This window comes from Sinocyclocheilus anshuiensis, unplaced genomic scaffold, assembly GCF_001515605.1.
Source record: "Sinocyclocheilus anshuiensis isolate Anshui unplaced genomic scaffold, SAMN03320099.WGS_v1.1 scaffold1162, whole genome shotgun sequence".
NCBI lineage: Eukaryota > Metazoa > Chordata > Actinopteri > Cypriniformes > Cyprinidae > Sinocyclocheilus > Sinocyclocheilus anshuiensis.
The window spans coordinates 661,338-680,729 of record NW_015540875.1 but is presented as its reverse complement, the minus strand read 5'-3'; the positions used below and the strand labels follow the sequence as shown (position 1 = coordinate 680,729).

The following is a 19,392-nucleotide window of genomic DNA, read 5'->3' as shown; positions in this document are numbered from 1 at the left end:
GGAAAATAATGTGTTTTTTAACCTTAAACCGCATAAACACATTGCATTACACCAAATACACAACATAATGTTCTTTTTAGCAACGTCATATGACCCCTTTAACGAAGACTATTTTTAAATCCCTATGGGAAAATTTATGGAAAAAATACTGGAACCTCCATAGTAATAGTGGTCCATTATACAGGTCCATTAAGCTGCGCATCAGAATTATGTTCATTTGCTTTGGACTGATCAACATGTGCAGTCAGAAGAAAACAGAAAAATACTGGCCCATATGGTGCTCTTCTGATACTTCTCAGATTGAGTCACGTTTCGCAGGTCAATTGAATCAAACTCCATGTCCCGGCTTGTGATGTTACAGAGAGCTGTCGGTCGTGCTCTGAGTTTTCTCCTCTGTACTCGAACAGTTCAGCAGAGGACAATAGAGAGGCGAGCGGCAGCAGGGCATGTGCAGCCTCCTCGACAGCTCCTGGAAGACGTTCTTAAAAGTTCCTCTAAGCGCTGAAGAAGAGAAGTAGAATATGAACGGATCGAGGCACGCGTTAAACGTGCTGGTGAGCAGCGCATACACTCGCCAGTCGGGGCTGTAGTTGCCTACATATCCAACCACGTGTGAGATGTTATAGGGCATGAAGCAGATAATGAAGACCAGAAGCGTGCCCAACGCCATCCCGATGGCTCTATACCGCTTCTTGGCGTTGATGTTGGGCAGATTGGAGAGGATGTGGATGAATTTGATGTAGCAGAAGCAGCAGATGAGGAACGGCGTGACGAAGAGCACCGCGAAAAGCTCCAGGCGAACCGGAAGGAGGATCTTGAGCTGTTCAGTGCTGAATTCTTCATAACAGGTGTTACGTTTGGATGGATCGGTGAAGTTGGGGTTCGAATGATCGTGGTATTGCATGATGTAGACGATACTGCAGTGCACCATGGAGATCACCCAGAATATGACGCTGGCTATCACGGCGTTTCGAGGGTTGCATTTGAGCTTGTATTTAATGGGGAAAGCTACACCCAGGTAGCGCTCCACACTGATGGCCGTCAGGTGGAAGGTGCTGTTGTAGATGGTGGAGTAGAAGATGAATCCCGACAGCGGGCAGAGGAAGTAAGGCAGCGTCCATTTCATGTTGGCTGCCTCCACCATGCGAAACGGCAGGAAAAAGAGGAAGATCAGGTCCGAGATGGTTAAACTGAGTAACAGCACGTCTATCGGGGTGGAGCGCTGGCGGATCTTCTGCAAGAAGGTGTAGAAAGCCAAGACGTTGGCGGGAAGGCCTGTGATCAGTGTGAATCCGTAGATCGCTAACACCAGGTTACTGAGACCAACCGTCCACGCCATCGTCAATGATGCAAACCTGTAAAAGAAAAATAAACTAGATAAACTCAGGTTTTACATCTTACATCCAATGTCAAGAGAACCTGTGTGCATTTGAACTGTGCATAGCTGCAAGAACCTTTTTCTGGTTCCATAGATGTTGAAGGTTCTTCATGGAACCATAGATGCTATAACGAACCTTTATTTTTGAAGGATCGAGGTCAAAATATAGCCGCAATAGGCATACTTACAAATGATTCTGGTGTGTGAAGCATTATATTTCCTATTAAAATTCACAAAATTGCATTCTGACACAAATTAAAAACAGTTGAAAGCTGACTGACAAAGTGACAACATAAACACCTTTCCATCATTTTGCACTGATTTGCAGAAAATATTATGACAAGTCTTAAATAAATAAATAAAAATATTATTTTATACGGTAAAATATTGTTTTTGAAGAAGCAAGATTTTTTTGTGTACCTATCCTGTAAATCTGACCAACAAAAGCTTTAGGGCAGTAAAAAAATAGGTCATTTATTAATGCCAATAAAAATGCAGCACAAAACATACAGTATGAGTCTGACTAAACCACACACAGTTGTACGTGACACATTCAGGATGCAGTATGTCTGAGTGAGGGTCAAATTCTAACTAGGTAACGCAGCACAGGACATGCATCATGGAAGCTTTCGAGATAGAGATGTTTCTAATAAATGATTCTGAAAAACACTTGGAGAAGTGAGGAATGAAGTTCTTATGGTTATCATCTGTCAATAAATTAGAAAAAATTTCAAACCAGAAAAAAATATCAGATAAATATCAAACAGTCATTCGTTAGATATACATATTCAAACTAAACCATTTACATTAGGGCTGCATAATAAAAAATGGGAAGAAATGCCTAAACAAATCTTGGTTTAACGTCTGAATTGAGATGTAATACGTGACACATTCAGGATGCAGTATGTCTGAGTGAGGGTCAAATTCTAACTAGGTAACGCAGCACAGGACATGCATCATGGAAGCTTTCGAGACAGAGATGTTTCTAATAAATGATTCTGAAAAACACTTGGAGAAGTGAGGAATGAAGTTCTTATGGTTATCATCTGTCAATAAATTAGAAAAAATTTCAAACCAGAAAAAAATATCAGATAAATATCAAACAGTCATTCGTTAGATATACATATTCAAACTAAAACATTTACATTAGGGCTGCATAATAAAAAATGGGAAAAAAATGCCTAAACAAATCTTGGTTTAACGTCTGAATTGAGATGTAAATATTAATATTGTAATTTTACAGTTGTACTAAAAAAATGATACAAATAATAATTTTATTTTAATCAAATATAATTTTGCTATTGAATACTACATTTTTTATAATTTTATTTTTTATTATAAGTATTATTACAATATATTTCTATATTTTAATCTATTAATAATCACAATAAATAAAACCTGATTAATCAAAAAAAAAATTGAATGGGTGAAAGATATATATTTTTTTTTTTTTTTTTTTTTTTTTTCAAATTCTGTTTAATTTATGGTTGCTGAAAGAGGTCTGAATAAGTGAAAAATATTCTGTGAATATACAGTGTATACTATAGAATATATTGTGAATTTTCCACGTTTTTCTGTTCGGCATTAAAGGATGGTTCGCATTCAGAAATAGTCTTGAGAGTAAAAATTAATATTTTAGCTTTTTAATTTTTATTCTTGAAGATTCACTCCCCAACAAAATCATTCTAGAACGATTCATTATTTCCAATAGCAATTCAAGTCTTCTTGTATATATATATATCCATCTGATCATAAGCAGGTAGCTGTGTTTTTGAACATGGAAGCTCATTTATTTCTCAAAATCTAACCTGACCACTTTAATCTGAAGTTCATAGTGGTTTTTATGATCTGTCAGGTACTAGGGGCCTTTTTTAGGGGTGTTTTCAGCTCCTTTAAGACCCCTCTGTGAACCCTTACTCTAGATATGAGTTAACATACCTTTGAACATTAAAAAATGCTTGTGTTAGCCTTATAAAATGATTTCAGTTAAATAAACTCCCAAAGAATCATGTACCATTTTTAAAGTTGGTGAAGGAATGACACACTACAATCATGAACAAAACGAAACAAAAGAAGCAGAATGATTTCATACCTTAATTAAGTCAGTCCACTGCACAGACTCAGAAGTGACAATATCGCTTTCTCTCACGCATAATGCTTCTTATAATGAGGTCACTGTGACACACACACACACCTATAATGGCACAACAGGAAAGAAGCAATACTTACTTCCTGTTTTACTCATTAAACACACACACGCACACAGATATACATTATAATAATGTATAATAGTAATGTACACACAAATTAATAATCAGTAATCATAAAATATATATTTATACAATATAATAGTACAATATATACATTTTAATGTAGAAATATTTCACAGTTGAAAATTAATTCAGCTTACATGCATTTCATACATTTATATACATAATAATAATAATATATTCCACTCAAAACACAGTTGAAAATTAATTCAGCTGCATTTATTTCACACATTTATATATACACACACACACAATAATAATAATACATATTAATTTATATATATTTAATTTATTTCAGTCAAGACAAAGCTGACATTTCAAACATTATTTATGCACACACACAATAATAATAATAATAACTATTTTAACATATAAATATTCAATTGATATATACTTCACTTACTCGCTCTAGACAGCTGAAAATCAATCTGAAATGTATTTATTTCACAAGACTGTTTTCTGTTGTTTTGACTGTTGTTATGCAGTTGCTAAGGTTCTTTTGGGTGGTTGTTTACTAGCAAAATAAATAAATATCTATATGATACATCAAAGTTTAATATTACAGAGACAGTATTATTTATTTGATAATCTATGATAATAATGCTGTATTATTGTAGCCAATTATTATAGGCAAAATGCCTTTCTCCACTGTAAGGAGAAAGCGTCTGAGACGTGATGGGACGCTCCATTGCTTCGCACATTTCCTCTTTTGCTAAACTCAAGATTGTACAATAGAGGACAACTCCGGATTGTGCAATACTGTACAATGAAACATTTCACACATTCAATATATCTGACTCGTACTTTCACTTCTAACTGGATGTTGTTTTAAGATAAATGTGTTTACATTCATGTTTAGAACTAAGCTATTTCTTTTCAGACCTCCAAGAGATTATGGGTTAACTGTGTTTAGCCTGACAGATGAGAGAAACGACTCTAGCCAAAGGCAAATTCAAGCACAAATTCAAGAAATAGTTCAACAGATCATCATTTACTCACCTTAATGTTATTCCAAACCCATATAACGTTTGTTCTTCTGTGTAAAACCAAAGTTAGGCCGAATGTTTACACTCCTCCATACCGTGAAAGTAAATGAGGACTGAAGCTGTGGAGAATCAACACCATAAATTAACCATAAAAGTAGCTCATATGACTTGTGCTCTACATTCAACTTATGATATGATAGCTTGATGCGAGGAACAGACCTTCATTTAAGTTAATATTCAATTAAAATCATTCCTTCCGTCTGATCTCATTTATGCGTGCACATATTGAAAGGTGTTGTTGTTAATTAAAACAATAACTGGAAAAAATGATCAATTCATTTACTATTTTAGTGATTATTAATATTTTGACTTGGATTTTATTTTTATTTTATTTTTAGCTATTTTGTTAAAATTGCTAAAAATATCAACATTCAAAATATTAATAAACATTAAAATAGTAAATGTATTAAATACATTTATTATTATATAAATGTATTACTACTACTATTTGAGTATTTTTTTATACTTTTAATTCTTTTTTATATTTTTATGATAATTTTCATTTTATTTTTAGCAATTTTGTTACTACTTTACAATAAATCTAACTATGAAAATACTTCTAAAGCATTCATTAATCATATTGTTAATTTCATAATGTACTAATACATTATTAACGTTGTATCTGTTAATATTATTTAATGAAGCTAACATGAACTAACATTGAACTGTTGTATTTTATTAACTAAGGTTTACAAAGATTAATAAATTCTGTAAAAAAAAAAATGTAATGCTCATTGGTAGGTAATGTTGTTGGTTAAAGGGTTAGTTCACCCAAAAATGAAAATTCTGTCATTGATTACTCACCCTCATGCCGTTCCAAACCCGTAAGACCTTCGTTCATCTTCGGAACACAATTTAAGATGTTTCTGATGCATTCCGAGAGCTCTCTGACCCTCCCATAAACATGTGTACCGTATGCAATGTACCGTATTGGCCCGAATATAAGACGACCCTGATTATAAGACGACCCCACTTTTTCCAGATGTACCTTTTGGAAAAAAGCTTTTTAAAAACCAAATCTTGTTTTATCTCAGTAAAACACATTTTGTGTTCAATTATTTTCATATTGCATACTTTTCCTATTTTAATTTTTGTTTTGAAAGTATGGTAAAAACTGGTAAAATGTACCAACAATCACATTTAAAAAATATACACTTTTTGATATACCATTAAAAAAACAAAACAGGTAGCCCATCTGAATTAGGACATTTAGGCTATCCATCTATATTGACATGTCAAAGTCTAGACCCTGAATATAAGACGACCGCGTTTTTTCAGATGTATTTCCAAGAAAAAAACGTCGTCTTATATTTGGGTCAATACGGTAAGTAACACGATCAAGGTCCAGAAACGTAGCAAGGAGATCGGTAAAATAATCCATGAGACATCAGTGGTTCAACCGTAATGTTATAAAGCCACGAGAATACTTTTTGTGCACATAGAAAACAAAAATAACGACTTTATTCAACAATTCTTCTCCTCCTCATCCCGTCTGCAGCTTGCTTCCGGTTCATGTAAACCATGCATGCGCATGTCGCTGTTGCTTACGTTAACACGCACATGCGTTGTTACATAAAGCGGAAGCAAGCGTATGCGTCATGATACTCTCCACAATGGCGGCGCACTGCTGCAGACGGGATGAGGAGGAGAAGAATTGTTGAATAAAGTCGTTATTTTTGTTTTCTATGTGCACAAAAAGTATTCTCGTAGCTTCGTAAAATTATTACGGTTGAACCCCTGATGTCGCATGGACTATTTTACCGATTTGTCCTTGCTACGTTTCTGGACCTGGGAACATTGCAGTTGTGTTGCTGTCTATGGAGGGTCTCTCAAGAGAGCTCTCGGATTTCATCAAAAATATCTTAATTTGTGTTCTGAAGATGAACGAAGGTGTTACGGGTTTGGAACGACATGAGGGTGAGTAATTAATGACAGAATTTTAATTTTTGGGTGAACTAACCCTTTAACACCACTATTCTTTGAAATTATTAACACTTTTTTTAAAACTATCATAATAGTTACTGTACTTGAAGTAAACGGGTCTTTACAATAAAAAATGACAACAAAAAAAACCCTTAAGGTCTGTTCACACCAAGAGCTATAACTATAAAGATAATTATAAGAATAGCTATATTAGCCTCCACACTAAGGCACAATAACGTTCTGTTTATTATAAATGCACGGTAGACTTGCATTTACAATACTGCACCATCCAAAACCACCCTAGCAACCACTTAGTAACACTCTAGCAATCCGCAACATGCTAACAAACACTCATAACACCATAGCAACTGCTTAGCAACACCTTAGCACCCACTCAGAATGACAGCCACGGCACATTTTGCTTGGGGAAGCACCACTCTTAGCAACTTCACAAAATGTTCCCTTAGTTCTTTCCATTTACATAAGACAAAACCGTTACTATTTCCTTCATCTGGTGATGAGTAGATAACACACTGAGCATTTTAACAGAGCTGAGCACAGTGTTATTACTCGTATATTGCCGCTATGAGACATGTTTGTGGTTTTAACATGAAAAAAAAAACATCTGATGAAAAATCTATATTGGTCTGAATACAGGAATGCAGACTTTCAAAACTTTATCTGATCTGTGTGGTTAATTTAAAGGTTTCTTGAGGCATTTTTTTTCACAATGACTCATTTATAGCACCATCTTGTGGCCTCATTTAATATAAAAAAAAAAACTGTGTAAAAATAAATAAATGATTAAAAATAAAATTAAAAAATAAATAAATGCACATTTTGATTAAAATAAATAAATAATAAAAATATATTACAATAAATAAACAATTATAGAAACAATTGAAACATATTTCCACAATATTTTATGTTCTTAATATTAATTTTTCACAGTATAAATTGGGTCTTTATACATGAAAATATATAGCTGTGTCTGATTATAAGGACATTTTTGTTTAATTTTGAATAATTCTGTACTATGTTGAGTCACCTACCAGGTAAGACCATGTCAATTTGCTCTTAAAGGTATAGTTCACCTAAAAATATAAATTCTGTCAATATTTACTCACCTTCATGTCTTTCCAAACATTTATGACCTTCTATCTTCTGTGGAACACAAACTATATTTTAAGAACATCCAGACAACATTGGACCCCATTGAGTTTCCTAGTATAGACTAAAACAGACATTTTTAAATCTTTGTGTTTTACAGAAACAAATCAAGAAGAAGAAATCAAACAAGTTTACGTGTTAAAGGGGTCATAGGATGTCCATTTTCCACAAGTTGATATGATTCTTTAGGGTCTTAATGAAAAGTCTGTAACATAGTTTGGTTAAAATTTCTCAATGGTAGTGTAAAAAACACCTTTTTTACCCGGTCAAAAACAGCTCTTTTCAGATCAAGCCGTTTTTGTAGCATTTTCCTTTAAATGTTAATGAGCTCTGCTGCCCCCGCCCCTCTCTTCCGAGCTGCTCTCAGAGAGACTGTTTACTTTAGCCGCATTCATCGTGAAACTTGCTAATTAGCACATTAGCACATAGGAAAGGCGATTTGCAAAGATTCATTACAAAACATTATACTCACTTCTTCTGTAGGTGAAGCTGGATCATGAATGATTCGCGCGAACATAGACGCGTTTATGTAGATCGGGGGAGCATTCCCTTCAGAGACAATGTAATATTACATCCAACAACAGAACACCTCAATCGCTTAGGAGTCATTCTTGTCTACATCTGCTCCAGCAGTGAAACAATGGCGGACTGATGACAGCTCACTCAGGGCGGGTCTGAGGTAAGACGCCAGTCCAGTCTGTGCTGAAACGCTACTGTCAATCAAACTATCGTGGGAGGGGCCTGTCTGTGTCACGTCTCGATTTGAGAAAGGGGAAAACATTTAACCAGATTAAAAAAAAAAAACACTGGGTGGATTTTTATCATTATAAGGTGGTTGTGTACACACACTGCCAACACACATTTCAGTTCAAACAACTTGTAAAAGTGCATGTAGCATCCTATGACCCCTTTAAATTTAGCATTTTATTACATCTAAAGTGAAATGTATTTAAATGAACTGCACGTCTCAGTTTACCAGTCACTCCTGGAATTTGTTTGAAAAAGCATTCAAGTTTAATATTGCCTTTTTATCTGTATTGTGCAGTGGAGATCTTTATCATGATCTTTATTTTTATGCCCCTGGAATATATTATAAAAACCAATGAAAAATGATCAGAAAGTGTCCCACTTTACCTGAATTCCCCCTGTATCACGCACCAGGAAAGTGTGTGTTGTTTCAGATGCCTCTGCCACAGGAAAGATAGATGAGCTCTTTATAGATGCTGTTGCAAGGCTAAAAAGAGATTCAGCTTTAGAAGTAGGGCAGAGAAGACACAAACTCACGTTTAAAGTGGACAGCATTGCTCAGAATAATACAGTAGCAGCAATAAATAGGTGTGATGTTTATGGCCGTTATCTAGTAAACTTGCAGGGTATGATGGCAATGCACTGAAGAATGCAAACTCACATGCAATGCAATGCACAAAAAGTATTTAAGCAAAACTGTACGAAACTCACATGCAATGCAATACAACGCACAAAAAAAGTATTTAAGCAAAGCTGTAGGATCTTTGAACTTGTTTATTTAAAGAATGCACTTCTATTTGTTAGCATTTCCATTCATCTTAATGGCAGTGGCTTGACTAGCAAATGCAGCCTTGTAAGTAAGCAACGTGCATCCTGCCATCTTTGCTCATGCAAAAACATACCTGTATGAGCCAATCATTTGAGCTGTTAATGCAACTGCACCACATGCAGTTCAACCGTCCTCCCACCTGCACTAAAAAGTAGACACAGACACAGTGTAGTTGTAATAACAAAACTGTGACATTCAAGTGTAATAATAGACAAGAGAGATAATTTCCGATAACTGAGTTAGGAAACTAGATGCAACTGTTCAAAATCTGCTTCAGTGACACCAAGTATTCAGATTATATGTGATAAATTAGATTAATTATTAGCCATTTTAAACAGAACTGATAAAATGGATCAAATAAGTGACTCAAAATCCAACCTGTACCTCCAAACGCTGTACCAGGAACAGGAAGTGACATCACAGGAACAGGTTTGTGTTGGTCTATCTAAAGAGATGGCAGGTTAAGAACAAGCTGTGCATATTAAGTGCTGTGTAGAAAATAAACAGCATTCATGCATAATGGGTGAGTAGTTCAGGACAGAGGAATAAAGAACGGACGCATAATTTGTATGAGTTTCTTTTATTAAAATATTAGTAGCAAAGAAAATTGGTTTTATAAAGTTGTTTTGATTATATTTATAGCATTGCTGTTAGTGAATGCTGCGTATTAGTTCAAATGTTAGATGTACAGTTCAGATACAATTGCTTTTTGCACTGTAATTTGTTCACTCAAGCTCTTCATTTCATTGTGAACGAAACGGCTGCTGCAAAGGTTTAGGTTAAATAGTCATGCAATCATGCTTGATTTTTTTTCTGGAACCATTTCTGTTTCTCTTCTGGCTATCCATAAAGCATTGGGTCATGGTGGTGCATCAGAATTATATTAATTGGCTTTGGACTGAATGATATGCACTGATGATGCACATGCAGGCAGATTATTCAATGCAAAGACTGGCTTGAAATGTTAGCGGATGCTGTCATCAGAGCTCTGCGTTCGCTCGTCTGGTTTCCCACGGTTGAATAAAGGGCAGCAGAGAGCCGAGCGGCAGCAAGGAAGGAGCAAACGCCTCGCCAGCCCCTGCAACACCTTCTTGAAAGTCTCTCTGAGTGCGGAAGAAGAGAAGTAGAATATGAAAGGGTCGAGGCATGCATTCAACGTGCTGGTGAGTAAAGCAGGTTGTCTCCATTTAGAGCTTTGGCCGGTTACGAATCCCTCCACGTGGGAGATGTTGAAGGGCATGAAACAGATAACGAAGACCAGAAGCGTGCCCAACGCCATCCCGATGGCTCTATACCGCTTCTTGGCATTGACGTTGGATAGTCGGGAAAGTATGCAGATGCACTGGATGTAGCAGAAGCAGCAGATGAGGAAAGGGATGCAGAAGAAGACAACAGAAAGCTCCAGTCGAAACGGCAGGAGGATCTTGAGTTGTTCGTCAGTGAATTCTTCATAACAGGTGTTACGTTTGGATGGATCAGTGATGTTGGGGTTGAAATAGTTGTGGTATTGCATAATGTAGACGATACTGCAGTGCGCCATTGAAACCACCGAGAATAGGACGCAGGCTATCACGGCACTTCTGGGGTTGCGTTTGAGCTTGTATTTAATGGGGTAAGCCACACCCAGGTAGCGCTCCACGCTGATGGCCGTCAGGTGAAGGACGCTGTTGGCGATGACCGAGTAGAAGATGAATCCCGACAGCGGGCAGAGGAAGTAAGGCAGCGTCCATTTCATGTTGGCCGCCTCCACCATGCGAAACGGCAGGAAAAGGAGGAAGATCAGGTCCGAGATGGTTAAACTGAGTAACAGCACGTCTATCGGGGTGGAGCGCTGGCGGATCTTCTGCAAGAAGGTGTAGAAAGCCAAGATGTTGGCGGGAAGGCCTGTGATCAGTGTGAATCCGTAGGCCACTAACACCAGGTTACTGAGACCAACCGTCCACGCCATCGTCAATGTAGATGCAATGAACGCTCTGTAAGAAAAGACAGAGAAAATGAGAAACTGCAAGTATTTTAATGTCAAGTTTCATGCTGTTTACTATTGAAGTCCATTTCCAGCACATGAGAAAAAAATAATGCTTTGGTAAATATGAGATAACATAAGATTACAAAGTCAAAAAATCTATTTGATTCATGAAAAAATCAGTTATGAGAAGTCAAAATTATGACAAATCAATTATGAGGAAAAAGTGGAAATTATGACCTAAAATGTCATAAATATGAAACAAAAAGTCAATTATGAAGGAAAAAAATCTAAATTATGACAGTCATAATTATGAGATAAAATCTTGACATAAGAAGTCAGTTGTGAGATACAAAATAATGACTCACTGAGATAAGTCATAATTATGACAAAAATTCAATTGTTCAAAACAAAAGTTCAAAACTTACAAAGAAAGTAAGTCGAAATTGACATACTAAGTCAAAATTTTGAGATAAAAAAAACTCTAAATCATGACATACTATGTCATAATTATGAGAAGCCTTATGACATAAAAAGTCAATTATGGGATAAGGTGAAATTATGATATACAAAGTTAATTATGATGCAAGTCAATTATGAGATAAAAAGTCAAAATTATGACACAAAATTAAGTACCGGTAATCAATTATGAGGTAAGACTTATGACAAAAAGTCAATTGTGAGATTAAAAATCATCATACACTGACAAATTTGTTTGTAAGTTAAAAAAAAGTTGAAATGAGATACTGAGATAAAATATGACAAAAAGTCAAAAAATTGACAGACTAAATCATAATTGTGTGATAGTCTTATGATATATAACGTAAATTATGAGATAAAAAGTCTAAATTATGACATCCTACAGCAAGTCATAATTATGAAAAAAAGTCAAAATTGTGAGACAAAATGTCAAAATGACATACTAAGTCATAATTGAGCGGTAAAAAAAACTTGAAAATGACAATTATGAGATAAAAAGTGAAATTGTGATAAAAAAAAAAGCAATAAGCCCCAAGAAGCTGGTTTACAGTGAATTTATAACAGCTAAGGGGCGTTGTTAGGCACGATGCGAAGTGGAGTAAATTCACTGTAAACCACGGCTTCACGGGGCTTATTGCTTTTATAAAATGGTTATTCCATAAAACCATTCCACAAACAAATGTTTGGTAAAGACATGCTATTCATCTGAGCTGAATGAGAGTCAATATCTGATGGCCCTCAAGCAAGAGCAATACATGCAATACTCCAGAATTCAAAGTGTCTCATGGCTACATTTAAATAGTGTGTTTAAATGATGGATGTCGAAGTTCTGTCAATCTGGTCTCTTAAGAAAAAAAAACACCATCATTTATACACAACAGGAAGTTGATATTCATCTCTTCAAGGGGTCATATGATGCGATTTCAAGTTTTCCTTTCTCTTTGGAGTGTTACAAGCTGTTTGTGAATAGATAAGATCCCTAAAGTTGCAAAGACTAAAGTCTCAAACCCAAAGAGATATTCTTTATAAAAGACTCTGCCACGCCCTCCTAAAACACCTCTTTTAAACACACCCCCACATGTCTACGTCACTGTGTGGGAAGATTTGCATAACACCGCCCAAATGTTCACGCAAAGAAAGAAGGCGTAACTTTTATTCTCGCTGTAGTATTGTTGCGGCCGCTGCCATGTCGTGAAGACGCTGTGTGTTTCGTTGTGAAAGTGAAACTACTTTGTTTGGTCTTCCAAAAGAGGACACGACTAGAAATCAGTGGTTACGTTGTATTTACAACACTGTTCCAGAACAGTTCAACCCAAATATTCGTGTGTGTGCAACGCATTTTACAGAGGACTGTTTCCTGAACCTACAATGCTGGCTGTTCTGACTCACAACCTGTAAATATGTTGAGGTATTCGGCCAATCACAATGCTCTGGATAGCTGGTCAATCAGAGCACACCTCACTTTTCAGAAAGATGAGCTTTATAAGAAATCGAGCGTTTCAGAAAGGCGGGGCATAGAGGAGAAACAATAATGTACAGTATTTGGAAAATAATGTGTTTTTTTAACCTTAAACCGCATAAACATTTCATTACACCAAATACACAAAATAATGTTCTTTTTTAGCAACATCATATGACCCCTTTCAATACTAAAAATTGGCATGCAATGGTTTTATTGTCTTTAGTATCAGTGTAATATTGCTTGACGAGAAGTTATTCTCATTAATGTAATTGTCATACAGGCACTGGTACAGTATCTAATCCAGTATCTTGACCACACAATGGAGCTTTAATGTAGTAAAGAATCCTATTTTTGGTAAGTAGGTCACTTATTAATGGCAATAAAAACAGTTCAATACAGATGGGACTGACTAAACCAAACAACTGTGTTAAATATGCATCTACTGTATCCTTGGAATAATAAAAAAGCATGCAGTATGTTTAGAATAGGCTCAAATAAATTCTAAATATATAGTATTGCATCTCAGGAAATGCATGTAGAAACTGGTCACATGATCAGGTGTTATTACTGAGAAAAAAATAATTCCGCAACACACATACAGAGATCAGAATGCATGATTAGGCTATACATTTTCAGACCATTAGCGTATTTGGAATATCTATGCAACAACTGAGTCATCATTTTGATAGAGAACTTACAATTACTACACACTATTAAAAAAATATGAATACTCAAAATAAATTTCCTAGAATACAAATTCAGTTGCACCTATGTGAGATGTGAAACTAGTTAAAGGGAAATACCAGCAATGCAAAATGTTGGTTATTAGTGATCATGTGAAAAAAAACACTGCTTGTAGATCTAGCTACTTCTCAAAACTGAAAGAAATGTATGAGAGAATTAGATATATATTATATATGTGCATCCAATGTTAACTAGCAACATCTATGTTTCAGAAAAATTTAATTATTAGATATGCAAATGTACAAATACATTTAATTAAAGAAATGTTTCATTCTTACAATCAATGAAAAATAAGCCCTCAAAATAATTTTAGCATTTCATGCTTACTTTTTTTCTGTAAATATTAAAATGCATATCATCTCGTATGCGGAACAAATATTTATATATTTGATATTTCTGATCAAAACTGAAAAAGTTTACCTGTTAAAGCATTAGTCTTCAAAGAAATCATCACAATTTAAAAAAATCGTAGTAGCAAAATATTTTATACCTTAATTAATCAGTCCAAACCACAGATTCAGAAGTGATAATGTGACGCTCCTAGAGTCTTTAAAGCTTTTTCTCATTATGTCACTTTGACACATGCTGCACCTACGATGACAAAACCGGAAAGAAGCGAGACATTTTTCATTTACTGAAGGAAGTTAATTTATTTCCCCAACAGTAAGGAACCCTTTTTTGTACAATGCATGTCTATAAATACATGCACACTGATATTAATTTAATCTGTGCTTGGAATTAAGTCAAAGAGGGAAGTTTCTTCTTCTACAAACCTCTTCTTGAGAATTCACTGCGACTTCAGTAGTGCTCTATTATTTCAGTTGCAAATTGATTTCTGTGTCTAAGATGTAATGAAGAACAAAGCGATGCAAATTGGGAGAATTTATTTGTAAAACCTCCAGTACATGACATAAACCATCTCACCAAACATTTGCTTTTCATCATATTTTTGCTAGGCCTGTCAGCAACCTATTTTACTTAAACTCATTAGCATTTTCCACATCATTAACATAAGAATTAAAGAGCTTAATTAATTACACGTCCGTTAGGTGGGTCTCCTTCATACTCAAATGCGCAATCCAGCCACAAAAGCACCGTAGCAGATCGCACTAATTGAGCAGTGCTACAAGAAGCATCTGTGAGCAGAAAGCTGAATAAATAGTTGCGAGAGGACAAACAGCGGCAGTCCATTATTTATCATTTAGTAGTTCAGCTCTGCCAGCCATCCTAATTCATTTGGATTTTGTTCAAGTCTTCCTGTCTGTGGAAAAACACTGCATTGTGTTTTATTTTCAGACACTTGAGTGCAAGAAAACTCCCAGAGCAGCATTGTTCCGACGGATGAAATTCACACAGTGAATGTTCAACAGCCGCGGCTTTCACATGCATACGTGACAGCTGTGCAGGAGAAACAAAAAGATCAGTCTTTTTATCAATAATGCCATCTCTCCAACAAAACACAAAGATTTGTACGGCACAATAAGCCGAGGGCCGGAGGAATGGCTGAGCGTTTGTTTCTTTCCACCTGAGAGACATTGTGCTTTGTACGAACGTTTTTTGCAGTGCAAATGGTGTCAAGCCAGACGAGCGCTGCATTTTCTCAACGTCTGGGTCTGCCTCTGTGGACCTGAGGGAGAGAAGGAGGAGAAAAGAAAGAAGAAAATGCTTAATTTGATATAAATCGTGTCTAAAGGCCCTTTCACATTACTCGAGTCAGCGTTGCGTTAGGTGGGTCTCCTTCATACTCAAATGCGCAATCCAGCCACAAAAGCACCGTAGCAGATCGCACTAATTGAGCAGTGCTACAAGAAGCATCTGTGAGCAGAAAGCTGAATAAATAGTTGCGAGAGGACAAACAGCGGCAGTCCATTATTTATCATTTAGTAGTTCAGCTCTGCCAGCCATCCTAATTCATTTGGATTTTGTTCAAGTCTTCCTGTCTGTGGAAAAACACTGCATTGTGTTTTATTTTCAGACACTTGAGTGCAAGAAAACTCCCAGAGCAGCATTGTTCCGACGGATGAAATTCACACAGTGTCCTGTTCAACAGCTGTGGCTTTCACATGCCTACGACAGCTGTGCAGGAGAAACAAAAAGATCAGTCTTTTTATCAATAATGCCATCTCTCCAACAAAACACAAAGATTTGTACGGCACAATAAGCCGAGGGCCGGAGGAATGGCTGAGCGTTTGTTTCTTTCCACCTGAGAGACATTGTGCTTTGTACGAACGTTTTTTGCAGTGCAAATGGTGTCAAGCCAGACGAGCGCTGCATTTTCTCAACGTCTGGGTCTGCCTCTGTGGACCTGCTGGAGAGAAGGAGGAGAAAAGAAAGAAGAAAATGCTTAATTTGATATAAATCGTGTCTAAAGGCCCTTTCACATTACTCGAGTCAGCGTTGCCCAATGAACTGAACTCGGCATCTGCGACAGCGTTGGCCCAGCTTAAAGTTCAATTTCAACTTCAACCCCATTCGCTGACCTTTTTTAATGATTTTGAAAGCCAATGATTATCAGACGATTTGCATGACGCATGAAAAGTCTGCCTGTGCAATGACAAGTCCAACTCTGCATTCAAGTTAATCATTCAGAATAAAAATGATTTTAACTGTCAAACTTTAAGAGGTCTTGAATGCATCATAATGCATTTTTGTGCATTTATATTTATATTTATTTTTAACACTTTCACATCCTTTACTACTTGTTTGGCATTTTCCATGTATCTTGTAACTGTAATTTTGCCCATGAGAGTCAAGTCAAACTGAAAGTCTGAATAGAAGCTAATTTGGTAATACTTTACAATAAGGTCTCGTTTGTAAACATGGAACAATACTTTTACAGCTTTTACCAATCTTACTGTTATCTTAGTCAACACTCGTTAACACGTTTAAAATTAAAAGTTGTATCTTGTAACATTAATGCACTAATATGAACAATGATCAATTTTTATTAACGAACATTACAAAAGATAAACGCTGTAAAAACAGTCATTGTCAGCTAATGCATTAACTAATGTTATCAATTGACCTCATTTAAAACATCAAGAGCATCCAGAGACAATAAAACTTTGTGAACTCTATTTTTTCTTTCTACAATGAAACAAAACAATCACCACAGATTCTCTTCTAGGTGCAAATACCGTATGTGTTTTTACTGTTTACCATATACATTGCCCATTTTCGTGCCTAGCAACCTCATAAAATTGTTTTTCTGTGATGCTGTCTGCAGTGCATTTCACATGGAAGTCAAAAAGGAGCGCCGAAGTCTTGATACGAGATATGAAAGAGCCTTAACATATTTTTATATTCATAAGTGACTGATTTAGGAACGGTGAAACAAATAGCGTGTGTTAATTTTACATTAGTCTGCTGCTGAGCTGACAATGCGGTATTCTAATAAGCATAAATATACACTCTTAAGCATAGAGGCTAAAGGGTGATTTCGCAGTAATGCCACAGAGGAACCATTTCAGGTCCCCCATCACTGAAGCATGGATATAAATATTGTACTGTAAAAACTGTCCACCCAATTCAACTACTCCAGTCCATCAGTTAACATCTTGTGAAGCCAAAAGCTGCGTTCTTTTAAGAAACAAATCCATCATTAAGAGTTGATGTTAAGTTACTTCAAACCGTCCTCTATCCATAATATTGCTTTCTCCAGTGAAAAAGTGGTCTGGTCTGAATCAGGAGAGAAATCTGCACAGATCAAGCACCGTTTACAAGCCAAAACAGTTCAAAACAGCTCTAAACAAATATATTGGTGGATTCAGATCTGAGAGACAACAGGGAATGAACCTTTTGTCTGGAGGAAGCGTTATTATGGATCATGGACTCATTTTTTTGGTCCGAAGCAACATTTTATATTTAAAACCTCTTAATGATGGGATTTGTTTCTTACAAACACACAGCTTTTCACTTTTCAAGACATTAATTGATAGACTGGAGTGGTGTGGATTACTTGTGGATTATTGTGATGCTTTATCAGCTGTTTGGACTCTCATTCTGACGGCACCCATTCACTGCAAAGGATCCACAGGTGAGCAAGTGATGGAATGCTAAGTTTCTCTAAATCATGAAGAAACAAACTGATCTACCTTGGATGGCTTGAGGATGAGGATATTTTCAGCAAATTTTCATTTTTGGGTGAACTATTCTTTTCAATTTTTAATTCTAATCAAATTGGCTGTACAAGACATTTCAAATAATTTTTTAAAATCTTGTCTAGTTGGAACTTAAAAATGAAGCTGAAATTTCATCAGCCACAAAATGTGAGGATGCATTTCACTCATTTAAAGTCGGCATGAAATCAAAATTGACTTTATTTACTTTACTAGCGCACATTGCTTGTCTCGATGTGAACAATTAATCCGTGCAAGTTAATCTGCTGAAAAAAATTGTTTGTCTTGGTAATCTTTAATCAAAATCTGATCATTTGCTTCTGCTCTGGAATGGCAGTCCTTCTCTAATGATGTCAGTTTGACGGCTTAGGCAGAATATCCTTTTAAACACACCCCTCCAACCGTTAGGTTGCTATGAGTGAGAGACAGAGAGGAGGAGCGCCAAAATAAAACCATGCCCTCTATTCAGTATTCCGTTTAAGATGGAAATACGTCACTACACTGAAATAAAGTCGGCAGCAACTTCCGGTTCATGCGGACTTTAAAGTAGTGTCAGGTTACGTACCTGTCGCATATGGGTTGGGTGTCCATGCATGGGATTCACTCCCGGCATTCGCTGAGGGCTCGTATGCAACACTCAAGTCTGCCTGTGCATGTTGCACGTTCACAGGCTGGATGGTTTGCGGCTGCTTCATGCGTTCACGTGGAAGTTTCTGGAACTCATCCGGCCGCAGCACCGGAGGTGGAGTAGGAGGCCTCTGGCCTGCTTTGTTGAGCTGCTGTATGGGTTGAGAAGGTCCAGGGTTCTGCAAGGCAGCTGGAGTCTGCTGGATCTGGTTGGTGAAAGCGTTATCGGTCTGGGCGGTGTGTTGGCGTAGTGCAGCCTCAGTAAGAGGAACGGATGGCTGAGGCATGGCCTGATTTGGTCTGGTGCCAGTTTGTGTTTGAGGTATGGTCGTTCCCCTTGGTAGACCAATGGGGATTGGATTCTGAACCTGAGAGGTTTGGGTTTGAGGTATTGCGGTCTGGATTTGAGATTGGACTTGCGGTTGTGTGCTTAAGTTCTGTTGGGTTGATTGTCTTTGCACATTTGGGTGCATTTGAGAGTGGTTAAGTACGATTGGTCTCTGGAGGTCTCTTCTTTGGGGAGGAGCAGCTTGGGTCAACCTTCCCAAAGGTTCAGTTTCCCGATATCTCAGACCAGAACGATCCCTCCGTGCATCTCGTTGTGGCCAATCTGAAGATACACTACTGTCTGCACT

The 19,392-nt window shown here is 36.6% G+C and overlaps 2 protein-coding genes and 1 pseudogene across 2 annotated transcripts; all 3 read right to left on the bottom strand.

Annotated features, from left to right (window-relative positions):
* Positions 1-202: 202 nt before the first annotated feature.
* LOC107688273 (free fatty acid receptor 3-like) lies at positions 203-3,529 on the bottom strand. The gene is made up of 2 exons (XM_016485894.1): positions 3,471-3,529; positions 203-1,355 (listed from the first exon to the last, which is right to left on the bottom strand). The coding sequence occupies exon 2, from the start codon at positions 1,337-1,339 to the stop codon at positions 356-358; it is 984 nt and encodes a 327-aa protein (XP_016341380.1). The 5' UTR covers positions 1,340-1,355; positions 3,471-3,529; the 3' UTR covers positions 203-355.
* Positions 3,530-10,236: 6,707 nt separating this feature from the next.
* LOC107688272 (free fatty acid receptor 3-like) lies at positions 10,237-11,311 on the bottom strand. The gene has a single exon (XM_016485893.1). It carries the CDS (start codon positions 11,309-11,311, stop codon positions 10,328-10,330), a length of 984 nt encoding a protein of 327 aa, XP_016341379.1. The 3' UTR covers positions 10,237-10,327.
* A 4,275-nt stretch (positions 11,312-15,586) lies between these two features.
* LOC107688252 (uncharacterized) overlaps positions 15,587-19,392 on the bottom strand; it is a 15,184-nt pseudogene continuing 11,378 nt past the window's right edge.